Source organism: Gorilla gorilla, chromosome X, assembly GCF_029281585.2.
Source record: "Gorilla gorilla gorilla isolate KB3781 chromosome X, NHGRI_mGorGor1-v2.1_pri, whole genome shotgun sequence".
NCBI classification, from domain to species: Eukaryota; Metazoa; Chordata; class Mammalia; order Primates; family Hominidae; genus Gorilla; species Gorilla gorilla.
In genome coordinates this window covers 35,307,191-35,322,067 of record NC_073247.2, presented here as the reverse complement: position 1 = coordinate 35,322,067, position 14,877 = coordinate 35,307,191, and the positions used below count along the sequence as shown (strand labels likewise).

Genomic DNA, 14,877 nt, shown 5'->3' with positions numbered 1-14,877 from the left:
AGAAAGAAATGCTATTTTTTGTAATTATATAATCAGTTTGTTGCTATTTTTAAATAAATTAACAAATGTTTTTAAATTTCTAACACACTAAATATCGAGATAAACCACATCAACACGAGCTCTTGGGGTCTTCAATTATTTTAAGAGTATAAAGGTGTCCTAAGACCAAGAAATCTGAGAACTGATGTAGAAGAATAAAGCAGGTCCTCAAACATGGATGCACATGTCCAAGTTATGTAAACTTACTAAATTCCATACTCAGGGTAGCAGAGTGCCTAGGAAACTCTCCCAAGTATTTGAATCTCCTCAAACTTGGAATACGTGAAGTTTTGATTGTCTTGGACAAGCAATACAATATAAAAATCTTAACTGATATAACAGTACTTAAGAAATCCATTATCTTCTTCAATGGATTATTCTTCAGTGCAGTGTTAAGAAATTCTAAATTTCAGCTGACATACTTTCCAATTATTAGATGTAGGCTATTTGGGGACTTTACAAGCTAGTTTTAGAAGGCTTCATTTAAAAAAAAAAAAAATGCTTCCTGGTGGTTTAGGCTCAAGTTAGCCAGAGCTATAAAAATCAGCTGCGAAGTATTTTGTGTTACTTTGTGAAATATATTTAAGCTAAGATTGCAGTAGTTCAGCAAAATCACACATGCTGTTTTTCAGTTGCTTTTGGCAACAAGGGCTAAAATCTCTAAAGGTAAATCCCATCACTTCATGCATGTCTCCACCCTAATTTAACCTGTCATTTTCAAGCCCTACCAGCATCACCTAAAAAAAAAAAAAAAAAAAAAATATTGTCATGAGACCATCCACAACCAGTCACATACATAGACTCTTCCATTCCACTCTCCTTTGGAAGCAGTAAAATGTAGAAACTGAATAGCTCACAAGTTTTAAATAGTGCAAGTATTTAGAAAAATGTTAAAGATGTTCAGGATATATCACCTTTAACAAATGAATAGCTTACTGTAAATAGATACAGAACTACAATAAAGATAGCCCTTTCATCAGAATTTACTGTACTTGCATCAACACTGCAGAAATTCTTCTCTATTAAATAAAAGTTAAGAATAATGGGACAGTAAATACATTTTTCTTTTCTTTTTTTTTTTTGAGATGGAATCTTGCTCTGTCGCCCATGCTGGAGTGCGGTGGCGCCATCTCAGCTCACTGCAATCTCCGTTTCCTGGGTTCAAGCGATTCTCCTGCCTCGGCCTCTTGAGTAGCTGGGATTACAGGCGCCTACCACCTCACCCAGCTAATTTTTGTATTTTTTAGTAGAGACGGGGTTTCACCATGTTGGTCAGGCTGGTCTTGAACTCCTGACCTCGTGATCCACCCGCCTCGGCCTCCCAAAGTGCTGGGATTACAGGCACAAGCCACCGCGCCCGGCCGACAGTAAATACTTTTAATAGACCACCAGCATCTTGAAAATATGGACCACGTATTCCTTATTCAACTTTATATCCCAGAATCAGCATTGTGTACATAAGAGGTACTCCATGTTTGCTGAATGGATGATTAAACAAGCAAATGAATTCTTTCAATGCTTACTGAACAACTACTATTTGCCAACAGCTATGCTAAGTGATATGAAGAATATAAAGACAGTAAGTCACAGTTTCAGTTCTGCCACAGAAAAATCTATTCACAGCCCCTATCATACTAGACACTAAGTATTAACTATTATTGTTATTGGTAATAATAGAATGTCACTATAAGTTGATAATTATTGAAGCTGACTAATGAATACATGAGGATCCATGATACCATGCTCTCTACTTTTACATAAGTCTAGAAATTTCAATAATAAAAACTTAAAAGAATGCAGACACTGTCAGTATACCTATGACTCTAAGTTTCTTTTTGCACACTAGTAATATTGTGTCATCATTCATATGAGGGGATTACAGTGTGGGCCCACTACCCTAAAGGAGATGTGCTCAGTGTTATTTTGCCAATTATGCAGTCATGCTAGGACTGACACTCCCAAACTCATCCCTGGAAGCCCTTGTGATAGAAACCCAAGTTTCTAGGAAGGTAGACAGGATCAGGGATACAATATGCAGAATTGATGCAAAAACTGACCAAAAGAAGTCTTAAGTCGTAACTCTTACTCATATAAATTTTTGAGAAAGAAAACAAAATCTAAAAGGAATCTACTTTCTAGATGACACAGTGATTCCATGCCAATATGTTTACACTTCATCACTTAAAGTGGAGAGCCAGTGACAAGAAACATTGTCCCCTTCTAATGTATAAACAAATGTCTTCTTTCATGACATTAAGGATGCCATAGTCAAGGTACAGGAAACAACTTACCTAAGAATAAACATAAACTGTAAGAAAATATTCATCCCTTCTAGGAATCAAAGAAATGCAAATTCAATGCAACTGTGAAATACAGTTTCATATTCATTATGGTAGCAAAGTTTTATTTAAATATCATCACCACTACATGCAAAACTGTGGTGAAACTGGCATATTTTGCTATTATCAATTGGTATCATCCTTTTACAAAGCAATTTGGCAAAAGCCATACAGATATTCACATCTTTTGACTCAAATATTTTCCTTCAAGGAACCTAAAATAAGAAAGTAATTCATCCAAATGCAAAAAGATAAATAAACAAAGATGTTCAATAGAGTTATTTATAATAGAAAACATTAAATAATCAACAAATTTAAATAAAGATGTATCAGTGAAACAGATACATCTTTTTAATACACTGATTAATTTGATTTTTAAGGTAATATAAAAATGTGGGAAAATGTTTATGTTAAATGAAAATATATTTCTAAATAACACTGTAATTGCTGCAATATAAAAATGTTTTCAACAGTACAGAAATGTGCAAAAATGACAAGCATTACATTAGCAGAGTACTATGAATGAGTCTTCATTCTAAAACTTCCATTTACTGTCAGCATTAGATTCTTTTATTTTTTTTGTATGCACTTTGACAACGAAATCTACCACAAAATGGGTAGCACTGTATTTGCAAAATTAGCTTCTGAATATATAAGGGTACTAAAATGGGAATAAATTTGTAACCTAACATTTTGTTTATTACACAGTACTTTGGAAACCAAGATTCTGTTTTTCAAATTAGGTAAGAAAAAATATTCCCTATTTTCAACAACTAAGACTGTCCCTAAATAACTTTTGTCCCCAAAAGAATCACCATCTGTGAAGTTAAACACACACATGAATGCACACATGCACACAATAAGCTTACAGGCCTACACTCCAAACAACTATTACTTAAGGGAACTATGAAGAAAGTAGTGTTCTCCAGTCCTATGGAGTGATACAGTGATATCACTCCATAGGACCTCTGGAATGTAAACTGTATCACTCCATAGGACCTCTGGCAACAAGTCTTCCAAGAATTAAAGTAAGGACTAGACAGAGAAGGTCTCTGTGGCAGACATGGCAGTACCTGTGGCTGGAAGAGGTATGCTAATACTCAATCTGTGAGATAGTTGTTAAGCAGCTTTCATCACCAGCTAGAATTTATTTCAATTGCAAGGATGAGGTGGTTCTTCAACTATCTGAAGGACGTGAAAAACACATGACAGCAGCTGGGCTCAGCAATAAATGCTACATTTACCTTGTTAATTTCAAACTGGCTCACTGGGACACTGCCATTTAGCACATTTTCTCCAATTTCTATCAGCCTCTTCTGAATGTTTTCCACTATAGTGTCCCGGCTTTGATCAGAAAGAATCTGGCCAATCACAAAGCTGTAAAAAAAAAAAAAAAAAACAAAGACAGCAGTTGATTTTTTAATATATTTTACTAGTAAAGGAGAAGAAAGGAAGAGAAATGCCATTAGATTAACATGTGGTTAACATTAGCTACAGTAAGAGCTAATATGAGGGTTAATGTCGAAAAGGCGGTTACTATTTGTTTTTTAACACCAACTCTACCGAAAGTTTGCCAGCCTTCTAATGTGGGGTTTGACCCTAAACATACAGATCATTTTTTATGTGGCAGCTAATATTTTATATAAAATGTGAAGAAAAGCATGTGTTCCATTATATTTTTATGCAATTACAAAATTCACAAGCAGTTATATTCTCCTCATAAGATAAAATTTTAGAAGACAAATATTTCACTTTCCTCACAAAGCACCAAGACATTATCTCTGATATCAAGATACCATCTCCACCTGAGACAACAACCATGAGCTAGATGAGTAGAAATATGAAGTCCTTTACATAAATTTTTTTTAAAAAACAAAGATTTCAAACTTTTCTTTCTTCACCTTCATTTTGTTGCTCAGTGTTCTCCCTTACGCTATTCCTTAAAAACTTCATGTTATTCAACCAGACCCAAAGGAAAAAGAAAAACAAAAGGAGTAAGAAAGCCAATATTTTACCCATTTCTGAGAAAATGCAGAGCAAGAGTTTGACAGCTGCATTATAATTTGTCAGAAAAAGAACCCCGACAAAAACATTTGTATAGCTTTAATTACTAATACATTTCTAACTCAAGAGAAATTTACTTCTATTATGATGCGTCTTTTCTTAGAAAACACAAAGCTGAAGAGAACACTCTAATCCACAGTCCATACAAAGTACTTTCCTCTTTGGGTACACTTGGGGGCAATGAAGCATTTCAAACATTTTTACATTTGGTAAAAGGCTCACAGTGACCTATACTCAGATGGTCAACTTTGCCTAATCAAGAATAGTTTTGCAGAAGCAATAATTGTTCAATCTCCCAACTTGATAGCAAGAGGAAGACTAGAAAACAAGTTTTTAAATGCCAACATTCAGAATATTAAAAATGATGTGAAATTTAGCTTTAAATAAAAAATTCTTCTACTTTCAGAATTGGTCAAGGTCACAAATTAAGATGGTACATGAAGCACCTAAAAATTCTTTTTTTTTTTTTTTGACGGAGTCTCGCTTCTTTGCCCAGGCTGGAGTGCAATGGCGCAATCTCGGCTCACTGCAACCTCCACCTTCAAGGTTCAAGCGATTCTCCTGCCTTAGCCTCCCCAGTAGCTGGGATTACAGGCATGTGCCACCACGCCTGGCTAATATTTGTATTTTTAGTAGAGACGGGGTTTCCCCAAGTTGGCCAGGTTGGTCTCCAACTCCTGACCTCAAGTGATCTGCCCGCCTCGGCCTCCCAAAGTGCTGGGATTATGGGCGTGAGCCACTGCACCCGGCCTAAAAATTCATTTTGAAATGGGTGCTTTATACATTAATATGACCCTTAAAAAAGCAGGCCTTATTATCACATTCTTCAGTCTCAGGTGCAAAGCTAGGAGGTCAATCATGATATTTACTAATTCTGAGGTACACACAGGATTTGAGAAGGAGCCCTTAACTTGGTATTAGTAAGAATCTTTTATATACAAATCATACGGGCGGGAACAAAGTCTCACTCCATGGCCCATTTTGAATCCCAGAACATTTTAAGCCATAAAATGGGAAAATCTTAACAACTATGTTCCTCAAGAGGCTCTAGGAAGATTCCGGAGCACAAAACAAGGCACTTTCTAATAGCAACAATAGAGCAAAACAAACCAACATCAACGAAACCAACTCTATAAGGATCTGAAGTGTGAAGGTTTACCCTTACTATGAGTTAAAAACTCATGAGACGTATCTTACAGCAGGCATTTCTCACTGAGCAAATTTGGCTTTTTCTAAGTTTTAATCTACCTATAAAATTCCATTCCAAATAAGAATGATTAATAATTCTTATTAATAAGAATAATAAAAATAACAAAGAAGTGTTCTTGGGCTTGACAGATTCATAAGCATTCTCTACATCATTCACACCTGAATTTTTAAAAGACAAACAAGAAAAGCAAAACTGAAAGCTGAACTCACTTTCCAGTGTCTTTAGCAAGATCACACCAATCTCTTCTAACTATATCTAATCCTTTGAGCTCCTGTTTGGTGACATAATTCCCATCCGACGTTGGCTCAACAACCAGAGCAGCGTATTTCTTTTTTTTCAGCAGTAGCAGAGACTTGAAAACCCCATCAATGTCTATTTCAAGCAGTTTGTACAACTTATTCACTTCACTTTTTACCTGTGAAAATTTCAAATATTAATATTAGCTTCTCAAACATCTAATAGGGAGAAGATGAACATGTTACAAATTCCCAAGAGTTAATCTAAACAGAATTTGAAGTCATACAACATTGGAATTTTACTTGGCTTGTATGTAACATTATATTACACTGGGTATAAAGCAAAGACATTGAAAACTGCAGGGACAAAAATAGATTAAAAAAAAGAGAGAGAGAGACAATAATAGATCATCCCATGCAACCAAAGGACAGGACTGGCTGGATCAGCCCCAGGTAATATATGAAAATTATGAAACAGTCCTTGTTGAATGTAAAGACTTAATGCATACATACAGTACTTGCCTTCAAACTATTCAGTTAGTTAGTGAATAGACAGTCCAACAACTAAATATGTGACCAGAAATAAAGAAGTCAAACTTTGACTATTAAAATAATGTTTAAGACCTCCCTTAACACCTTGACTATAAGCAAACAACTACATGCTGAACAAATAAAGAGTCCTCTGCTCTTTCTGACAGGGTCAAGGCACAGAACATCACCTCCAGGGAAAATACTCAACTTTTCAAGGCCCAGTATGAGTACAATGTGCCAGGCTTGCTGTCAAGTGAAGACTACCATTCAAATTCCACATATTCCAGGAGGGAAAGATAGGAAGTTGTTAGTTTGTAAGATGACATCTTAGTTTTAGTTCATGGGGACAACATCTTAACATAGCAAGTGTTTCTAAAACACTGTGAATTGCGATTGCAAATTGCTATTAAGAGGCTACAAATGATTATTTTTAAATGTCCCCTTGACTTTTCAAATATATTTTAAGTACTCCTGTAAAAATCACAGTTGTGAGTGTATATGTATGTATGTAGGTATTTATGTATAAAATGCACCTGAATCCTACCAGACATATGAATCACAATGTAGTAAGTACTAACGTGAACACATCTTAAACATATAACACTTAGACTGTTTTCAAAGGAAAAATGTATCTACCATTTAAAGAAAAAAAAAAAAACCTTTGAATTTCACCCTCGAAACAAACAGCTGGAATAGGAATTAAAAACAAGAGGGGGCCAGGCGCAGTGGCTCATGCCTGTAATCCCAGCACCTGGGAGTCCAAGGCAGGTGGATCACAAGGTCAGAAGATCAAGACCATCCTGGCCAACATGGTGAAACCCCGTCTCTACTAAAAATACAAAAATTAGGGGGGCGCGATGGTGCATGCCTGTAATCCCAGCTACTCAGGAGGATGAGGCAGTAGAATTGCTTGAAGCAGGGAGTCGGAGGTTGCAGGGAGTCGGAGGTTGCAGTGAGCCAAGATCACGCCACTGCACTCCAGCCTGGCCACAGAGCGAGACTATGTGTCAAAACAAACAAACAAAACAAAACAAGATGAAAAAAAAAAAAAGAGGATTGGGCATGGTGGCTCATGCCTGTAATCCCAGAACTTTGGGAGGCTAAGGTGGGAGGATCACTTGAATCCAGGAGTTCAAAACCAGCCTGGACCAAAAAAATCTCTACAAAAAAAATTTTTTTTTTGGGCATGGTGGCGAGTGCCTGTGGTCCCAGCTACTCGGGAGGCTGAGGCGGGAGGATCACTTCAGCCCAGGAGGTCAACGCTTCAGCGAGCCCTGATCGCACCACTGCACTCAAGCCTGGGTGACAGAGTGAGACCCTGTTTCAGAAAAAAATAATAAAGACATAAAAATAGAAGAATTGAGAGACACCAAGTTTATTATTTTCAGAAGCACACACATTCATATACACATGAATTTATAGTGTTCCATGTTAGAAACAGAATTCACAAAAACAGGCAAAGCAGATAATTTCATAAAATTATCTCACCTTGTTTCCCAACTTAAATACTTCTTCCAGATTGGTGCTATTGGTGTTTATCATAATTGAATCTGTATCTCCATAAATAACTTCAAGATTCATCTGATGAAAAGCAAAAATTATAAAAATTAACAAAAACACAGTGACCATTACACACAATGAAACTAAAGATTTTCCATACTACAGAAATTACAGGCTCCACAGACTTTTCAAAAGTTTATGTTAATTATTATTTATATTGTCAGGGTATACAATTAAAGATTAAGCCCCTATAAACCAGAAAGGCAAGCAACCTGACATCAAGAAAATCTCTCAAATTTTCTTAAAACAGAGAGTGGAGTGGAAGGGGAATTGTGTCTAGTTTCAACTGAAACAAAATACCAAATTAAATAATGAGAAAAAAGAGAATAAAAGACTAGGAAATGGGGTCTATATTTATCCACTGTACCACATGCTTAGTGGTCATGGCAATTTAAGAAGCGGAAACATAATGGATTCTATAAATTCAGGGGCACAAATCCATATTAAATTCTTAATACAGTTGCAAACAGTATTTAGTAGAACATGAAGAGTGCCAAAAAAAATCAATCATAACAAACAACACTAGAGCACATACAGTATAAAGGCCTGGAAATAAACTCTAATTAGCACTGTTACTAATTTGTTTGAAACACTCACATATAGGCTTCAAGCAGGGGCTAGATCATATCAGCACTGGTAGAAGAAAAAAGCTGTAATCCATTAGGAAGGATTATAAATGTTAAACTAGGCAACCTAAGAAGCAATTTCCAGTCTGTTTGGGTTACAATTTTCCTTGAATACAAAAACGTTACCAGTTATGATATTTAAGTTTTACACAATGAAAATGCTCAACATTACCTTTTGTACCATCTCTTTCGTATGCATCAAAATCTAAATGAAACAAAAGTCAAGATTAATAAGTTACACAATTATAAAGACATAAATAGAAGCACATAGAGATAGGTAACTCTCAATGATTTGCCATTTCCATGTATTTCTAAAGCTCTTGAAGGTTTTCTAACAACAGCCCTTAAAATAACAGTAACATCAATGTAATCTAAGTTTGCATCTATGCTGATTCTGAGCCAGAGATATGCATGCATATATATACATATATATGTTTAACACACACACAATAAAATATCTCTATAACATGGCAAAAAAGCAAACTATTCTCATTACTAATACTTAAATAGAACTGCATGCCTAAAAAAAGCTTAACAAAGCATTTCAAATCTGGCAATTCTTATTCATGGTATTCAGGATCTTAAAAAGCAAAAAAAAGCACACTACATTTAAAATTCTTCTCTAGACTAAATTCATTGAAAAAAGAGAGTAGATGGATTTTCACTATATTGCCTGGAGCTACCCCAGTACCCAGTAAAAAGGTGGGGCTCAAGAAACATTCAGTGAATTAAGACAAACATGGATATCTGTTGATAGGTCTGTCCCCAGGCCCATATAGCTACAGATCAGAGATATTTAGGTTACAACGTGGATAGAAATAAAAACTGATATAAATTATTTTGAGCCAGATCAGAAGTAACACATATTTAACAAACAGCCTCTTAAAAAACAGTAATATGACATAATTAGGACTCAGAGAGAAAGTGTGTGTGTGTGGGGGGGGGGGTGTTTAAAATACATGTGCTAGATGCTGTGCAAGGAACACCTTGTGCATTTTCTCATTTCATTCCCCTAGATCTCCAAGGGGTAGCTACTATTAATATCCTCTCTTGTTAGATGCCAAAAGACAAAGAGAAATTAGTGTCCTAGAATGACAAAACAAGGATATGAACCCAAGCATTCTGACTCAAGTATGGGGTCTTAGTCACTCCATGCTATTGCCTCTCTGCTATCACCCATCTTTCAAAGCATCAGTCTAAAGCTGAGGTCACTTTTCCAATAGACCAAATAAAGATTTACTTCATTTATATTTCTTTCTCCTACTTCAATAGTCCTCCTTGTCAACTAAGCTCAAGCTTCATGGTGTCATTTCTTTCTCGTCTTCCCTATTACAGAGCTTTGTAAATCCTGTCTTTAGAGTATCTTTTATATCTACCCATTACTTTCCATTTTTTATTGCCCTCTCCCCTTTATTACTATCTCCCAGTTTTGTTCAGATGTTCGTTGTATTAATATTATGTTCTTAGACAAGGAAGCCCTTTCTCCTACCCGGGGGGTGGTGAATGGTGGTGAATTCTGATTAGGCTAAGCCAGTGGTTTTAATACTGACTGTACAGTGGAATCACCTGGGGATCTTAAAAAAAAAAACAATATCTGGCCCCAACAGTTTTCTTACATTGCAAGCTGGCTTAAGGACCATTGGCCTAAGATAATCATGGCAATTCCATTCTGGAAACAATGATCAGTTTAGGCGTGAGCATGTGAACAGAATCCTGGCCAATTAAACGTAAGGAGAATTCCTGTAGATGCTTCTCTGAAAGGTTTTCCTTCCTGATTTGAGGGGGCAGGCGGTGGGGGACTACCTTTTTAGACTGAGGGCTGCTTGGAGCAGTGGCAACCATCACTGTAGCCATGAAGGGCCATGCCTAGGGTGCAAGCTAACATGCTGAGCAGGGCCGGCTGCAAGGTGGAAAGCGCCTGACTCCATGGCAATGAGGTTGTCACTGAGGATGAACCAACTCGCGTCTCTACTGGCTTTAGGTCTCATCAACTCACCCTGAATATCATTACCAATCTCCTGAATGTTTTCAATGCCTCTCCGATGCCTACAAGGTCAAGAACAAATTCTGCAACTGCACCTAAACCACTGTTCCACTTGTATGGCCTGTTATTCTTTTACATAGATCCTCTTGCTGGACAGAATAAATCTCCCAGTCTTCCAACAGTTAACTGTGTACAGACTCATCTTTTCATGCCTTCACTCATGCAGTGTGTCTCCTACCCGGAATTCCTTCCCCAGTCCTTTTCCTATCATTGAATTTTACAACCCTCGGCTCAAATCCTTCCTGCATGAGCTGACTGGCCCAGCCCATACCTGTCTCTCTCCTCTCATCTGTGTTTGAATTATTTTACTAGTACTTGAATGATGCTTTACGTTATTAGCTCCCACCTACCCACCCCAAACTAGACTACAAGCTCCTGGAGGTCAGACCACATGTTTGTGCCTAAGTGCAGACTTCACTGTAATAGGAACTCAAAAAACTGTTTGCCAGGTGACTGATAGGTCCTGTAGTAATCCCAAATACTTTTCCACTAGACACTAAAATTCAACTAACATAAAAAACAGTCACTCTCCCCAACTTCATCTTCATTTTTTAACATTTAAATTACAGGGAAATGCATTGTGGGAGAATATTTGACAATTCCTTTAGGGAAAGGGCAATAATGAGACCAACCCAAGGCAAATTAATCACAGTGAGGACAGAATTACTTATCAAGAGTCCTCTTTACCCTCTGCCTCTTACAGTTAGCTAGGCTTAGCTTTCTTCATCACAATGGACAACACCATAACGTAACTGCTACCTCAATAAAATGCCTGAGGAGCAGTTTGTCAACCTTTTACTACAACTCCACATATTCAATAACCAATTTCTTCTACTCTTGTTTCACAACATGAACCAAATCTACTACGTCATCCCTGAGTGTACCTTCAATGTGAACTGGCAACCTTCACCTTTCAGATCCATCATCCACCCCTACTCCATCCTGCCACCAACTCACAACCATTGCCATGCATAACCTGAGGACTGCTACCAAAACAATTTTCTCTTTGGTGGCAGAAATCTTTTGGTGGATGTCTTTTTTTGCAGAAATGGTAAACTATAGAGTATGCCACAACTGCTTTTTTCACCTAGCACTTATCCTAGAGGTTATTTCAAATTCACACATAAAGAGCTGCCTTATTCTTTTTTAATGACTACATAGTACCCCACTGTATAAATAGAACATAATCTATTTAACTAGTGTTCTATTAATGAACATATAGGTTGTTTCTACTCTTCACTGTTACAACCACACTTCAACAAACAATCCCTATACATGCATAATTTACAAATCTGCCAGTAACAAGATAAATTACTACAAGTGGGTGTGCTGGGTCAAAGGTTGTTATGTTTCAAATTTTTAAAATAAATATAACCCAATAGCTCTCTATAGAGGTTGTACCGATTTCTGTGGACCTCACCATCTTTTCGGTGGGCCTCACCAGCAGCTGATGATAATGTTCCGTCTCAGGTTCAAGGTCCTCACCACAGTTTGTCAACTCTTCAGCCCATTCTATACAAGACAACCCACAACCAGTCTGACCCCTAACCTCTCATGTTTCTTCACTAAGCAGTTCTAGATGGTGGGTATCACAGTGACCTCTCTAGTCCAATGCTTATCCAAGTGCTAATGAGCAGAAACACTCCAAAGCTGCCCTCAAGTCCAGCCCTCAATTCACACTGCTCACTGGGGAGGGCTCAGCTGTTATCTACCCAGGGAGCTACCAAATTCTTACTATCTACCAGAGGGCCTGGTACATGGGAGCTGTTAATAAATATTTATAGAATGCTAAGTGAATAATCCTAAGGGGTACACAGTATTATAAATCCCAACTGACAAATGAGGAAAATCAGGCTCTGAGATTTTGCCCAAAAGCTTGATCCAGAAGCTGGACTTTATGTTTCACTTTCTTTTCATTATGTCCCACTACCTTCTCAAAAAAAAAAAAAAAAAAAAAAAAAACTCATACCACATAAATGTTCTAGAAGTCAACAATCACAAACTTATACATTACAGGTATTTTCCCCATTGAAGAAACACATTTTAAAAATAGCCACAAGTACCCAGAAAGGTCTACTAGACACAAGGTACAATGATTACAAGATGACCATTCATAAGTTCACTTTGAAGTGACAAGTGTAATATTAAAGCTGCCCATTCTGACAGAAAATCATTTTGTAAGTGCTAACGGCTAGAAAACAGGGCTATAAAGACTTGCTAAATTCATTAATAAGGCAGTCTGCAGTTATCTGATTTCACAGCAACACCTGCATATTTATCTACTCATTACCAATTGGATGATGGAATTTTTTCAAGCACATTTCAAAAATCTGCCAACTTCAAGTATAAAAAAATAAACTTTGTGGTTAATTTTTCCCTTAACAAAGTACAGCTGTTGAGAATAATTGTTCAAGATCTTACCCTGTAATGTCAACTGCAGCAGAACAAAGAGTATTTAATTAGCAAATCTATCCAGTAATTCAACACCTATTATATAAAATGCCTTCGTGATTTTATTCAGGATAATTTGCTAAGAGGGTTATTACTGACATTCAGATGGAATTTAAAATTCCTACGCAAGTCGAGTCATAATAGCAGTAATGATCTCCCCAATCAGGAGACTCGGTGTCACACAAGGCTCTCTTGCAATGCAGCAGCCGATTTCCTGACTTCTTAATTCCTGGGCTCAGCTCAGTGAGAGCCCTTCACGCCGATATTTCAGTCAGCAATACATCTTTAATGGGACTCTATTAAAATAACTAGAACAAAAATGACTTTTTTTTGGTTAAAAAGAATGACAGCACTGCCATCATATCAATCATTGCAGGCTTTGCAGAACAGTGCCGTTAGGGGAAAAGAGGAGGGGGAAACGGGAAAGGGGTGGAGGTGGGGAGAGCAATAATTAAAATAATACGAAAAGGAATTTTAACCCCAGTCTGAGCTTCTGAAGGCTGGAAAAGGGTAGTGGGAACTAGAAAGGAAATTTAGATGTGTATCAAAAATTGTTTTCTAAAGAAAATAATGTGTTCATGAATATACCCACGATATGGTTTACTAAGCAGAAAGATGTTTTTTGTGTGTGCCAAGGTTAACAACAGCAACAACCTAAGACCAACTACTACTAAGATGTGTATTTGTAGGTTCTCCTAATAAGTTCAGGATAACACCTGAGTCTTTGTATCTTGTTAAAATAGAATACTGTTGTATTACAATGCATCCAAAGGTTATGAAATGTTTTTAGATGCTATTACAGACTAAAAGAGTATTTATTAATACTAAACAATAGAGAGAAAACATCAGCTTTCCACAGCTTAAAAAAAAAAGTTTCAAGGTCCTATTCCGAAAACATGTCTACTATAGTATTACTTAGTAACGAGAAACCCACTTTGGTGTATGATGCAGATATTAAACACAAAGAAAATCCTACAAGTTAAGAAAATGTTGAGTAAGGTGAAATTCTAAACAAATAATGCAAAAAGAGAATGACAACTGAAATCTCAATGGCTTTAAGATTCTTCCATTACCGATGATATAAAATTAGAAATAAACTGGAAATTAAACAATACATTAGCATAACAGGGGTAGTAAAATATAAATGGTTTTGAAGGCTAGGAAAGAGAAAGGCAGGTGAAATATTAATATAAATATTATGATATTTGATAATCCAACCATTACCTAAGCATTCCACATTCCAAATTTCAGCAACTGCCAAGCAGGACTCAGTGCTACTCAGTTCTCCCACTTGATGAACATTTATTTCATCCTTATTCTATTAGATTGTCTTTTTCCTATTCTCTGTTATTCTTAGATTTGTGTCTTCTCTAAAAATGTTCAAGAAATATGGGCTATGGATTTAATAAGCATGGTACTTTCTGTCTTCACTACTTAACACTTCTGTGATACTGGGCTACTTACTGCCTTTAAACCTTAGTTTTACTTTCTCTAATATTGGGGTGATATTACCACCTTGTTCCCTGAGCTAGGTAAGAATAAAAAGAACCACAGGCTTAAAAAGTGCTCTGCAAAGATAAAATGTTATACAAATATTCGTGGGTTTTTTTTGTTTTTTTTTTTAAGTCTAGAGTCTGAAATCAGAGCACTTGTTTAAACTGCCAATTACCAGCTAAGTGATTTGGGACCAAGCTGGCTTCCCTTTCTAGGTCTCAATATCCTCATTTATAAAATGAAGAGGTTGAGATTCCTCACAGATCTAAAAATCTAGAATCCA

At 36.6% G+C, this 14,877-nt stretch overlaps 1 protein-coding gene across 4 annotated transcripts in view; it reads right to left on the bottom strand.

Moving 5' to 3' along the window:
- POLA1 (DNA polymerase alpha 1, catalytic subunit) overlaps positions 1 to 14,877 on the bottom strand; it is a 297,808-nt gene that overhangs the window by 173,822 nt on the left and 109,109 nt on the right. For all 4 annotated transcript variants that reach the window (XM_031005766.2, XM_031005765.2, XM_055376410.1 and 1 more), the window contains exons 27-30: positions 8,778 to 8,810; positions 7,908 to 8,000; positions 5,862 to 6,067; positions 3,623 to 3,755 (exon numbers count right to left, since the gene is read on the bottom strand). In XM_031005766.2, coding sequence (XP_030861626.1) covers positions 3,623 to 3,755; positions 5,862 to 6,067; positions 7,908 to 8,000; positions 8,778 to 8,810 — 465 coding nt within the window. The remainder of the gene's footprint in view (positions 1 to 3,622; positions 3,756 to 5,861; positions 6,068 to 7,907; positions 8,001 to 8,777; positions 8,811 to 14,877) is intronic.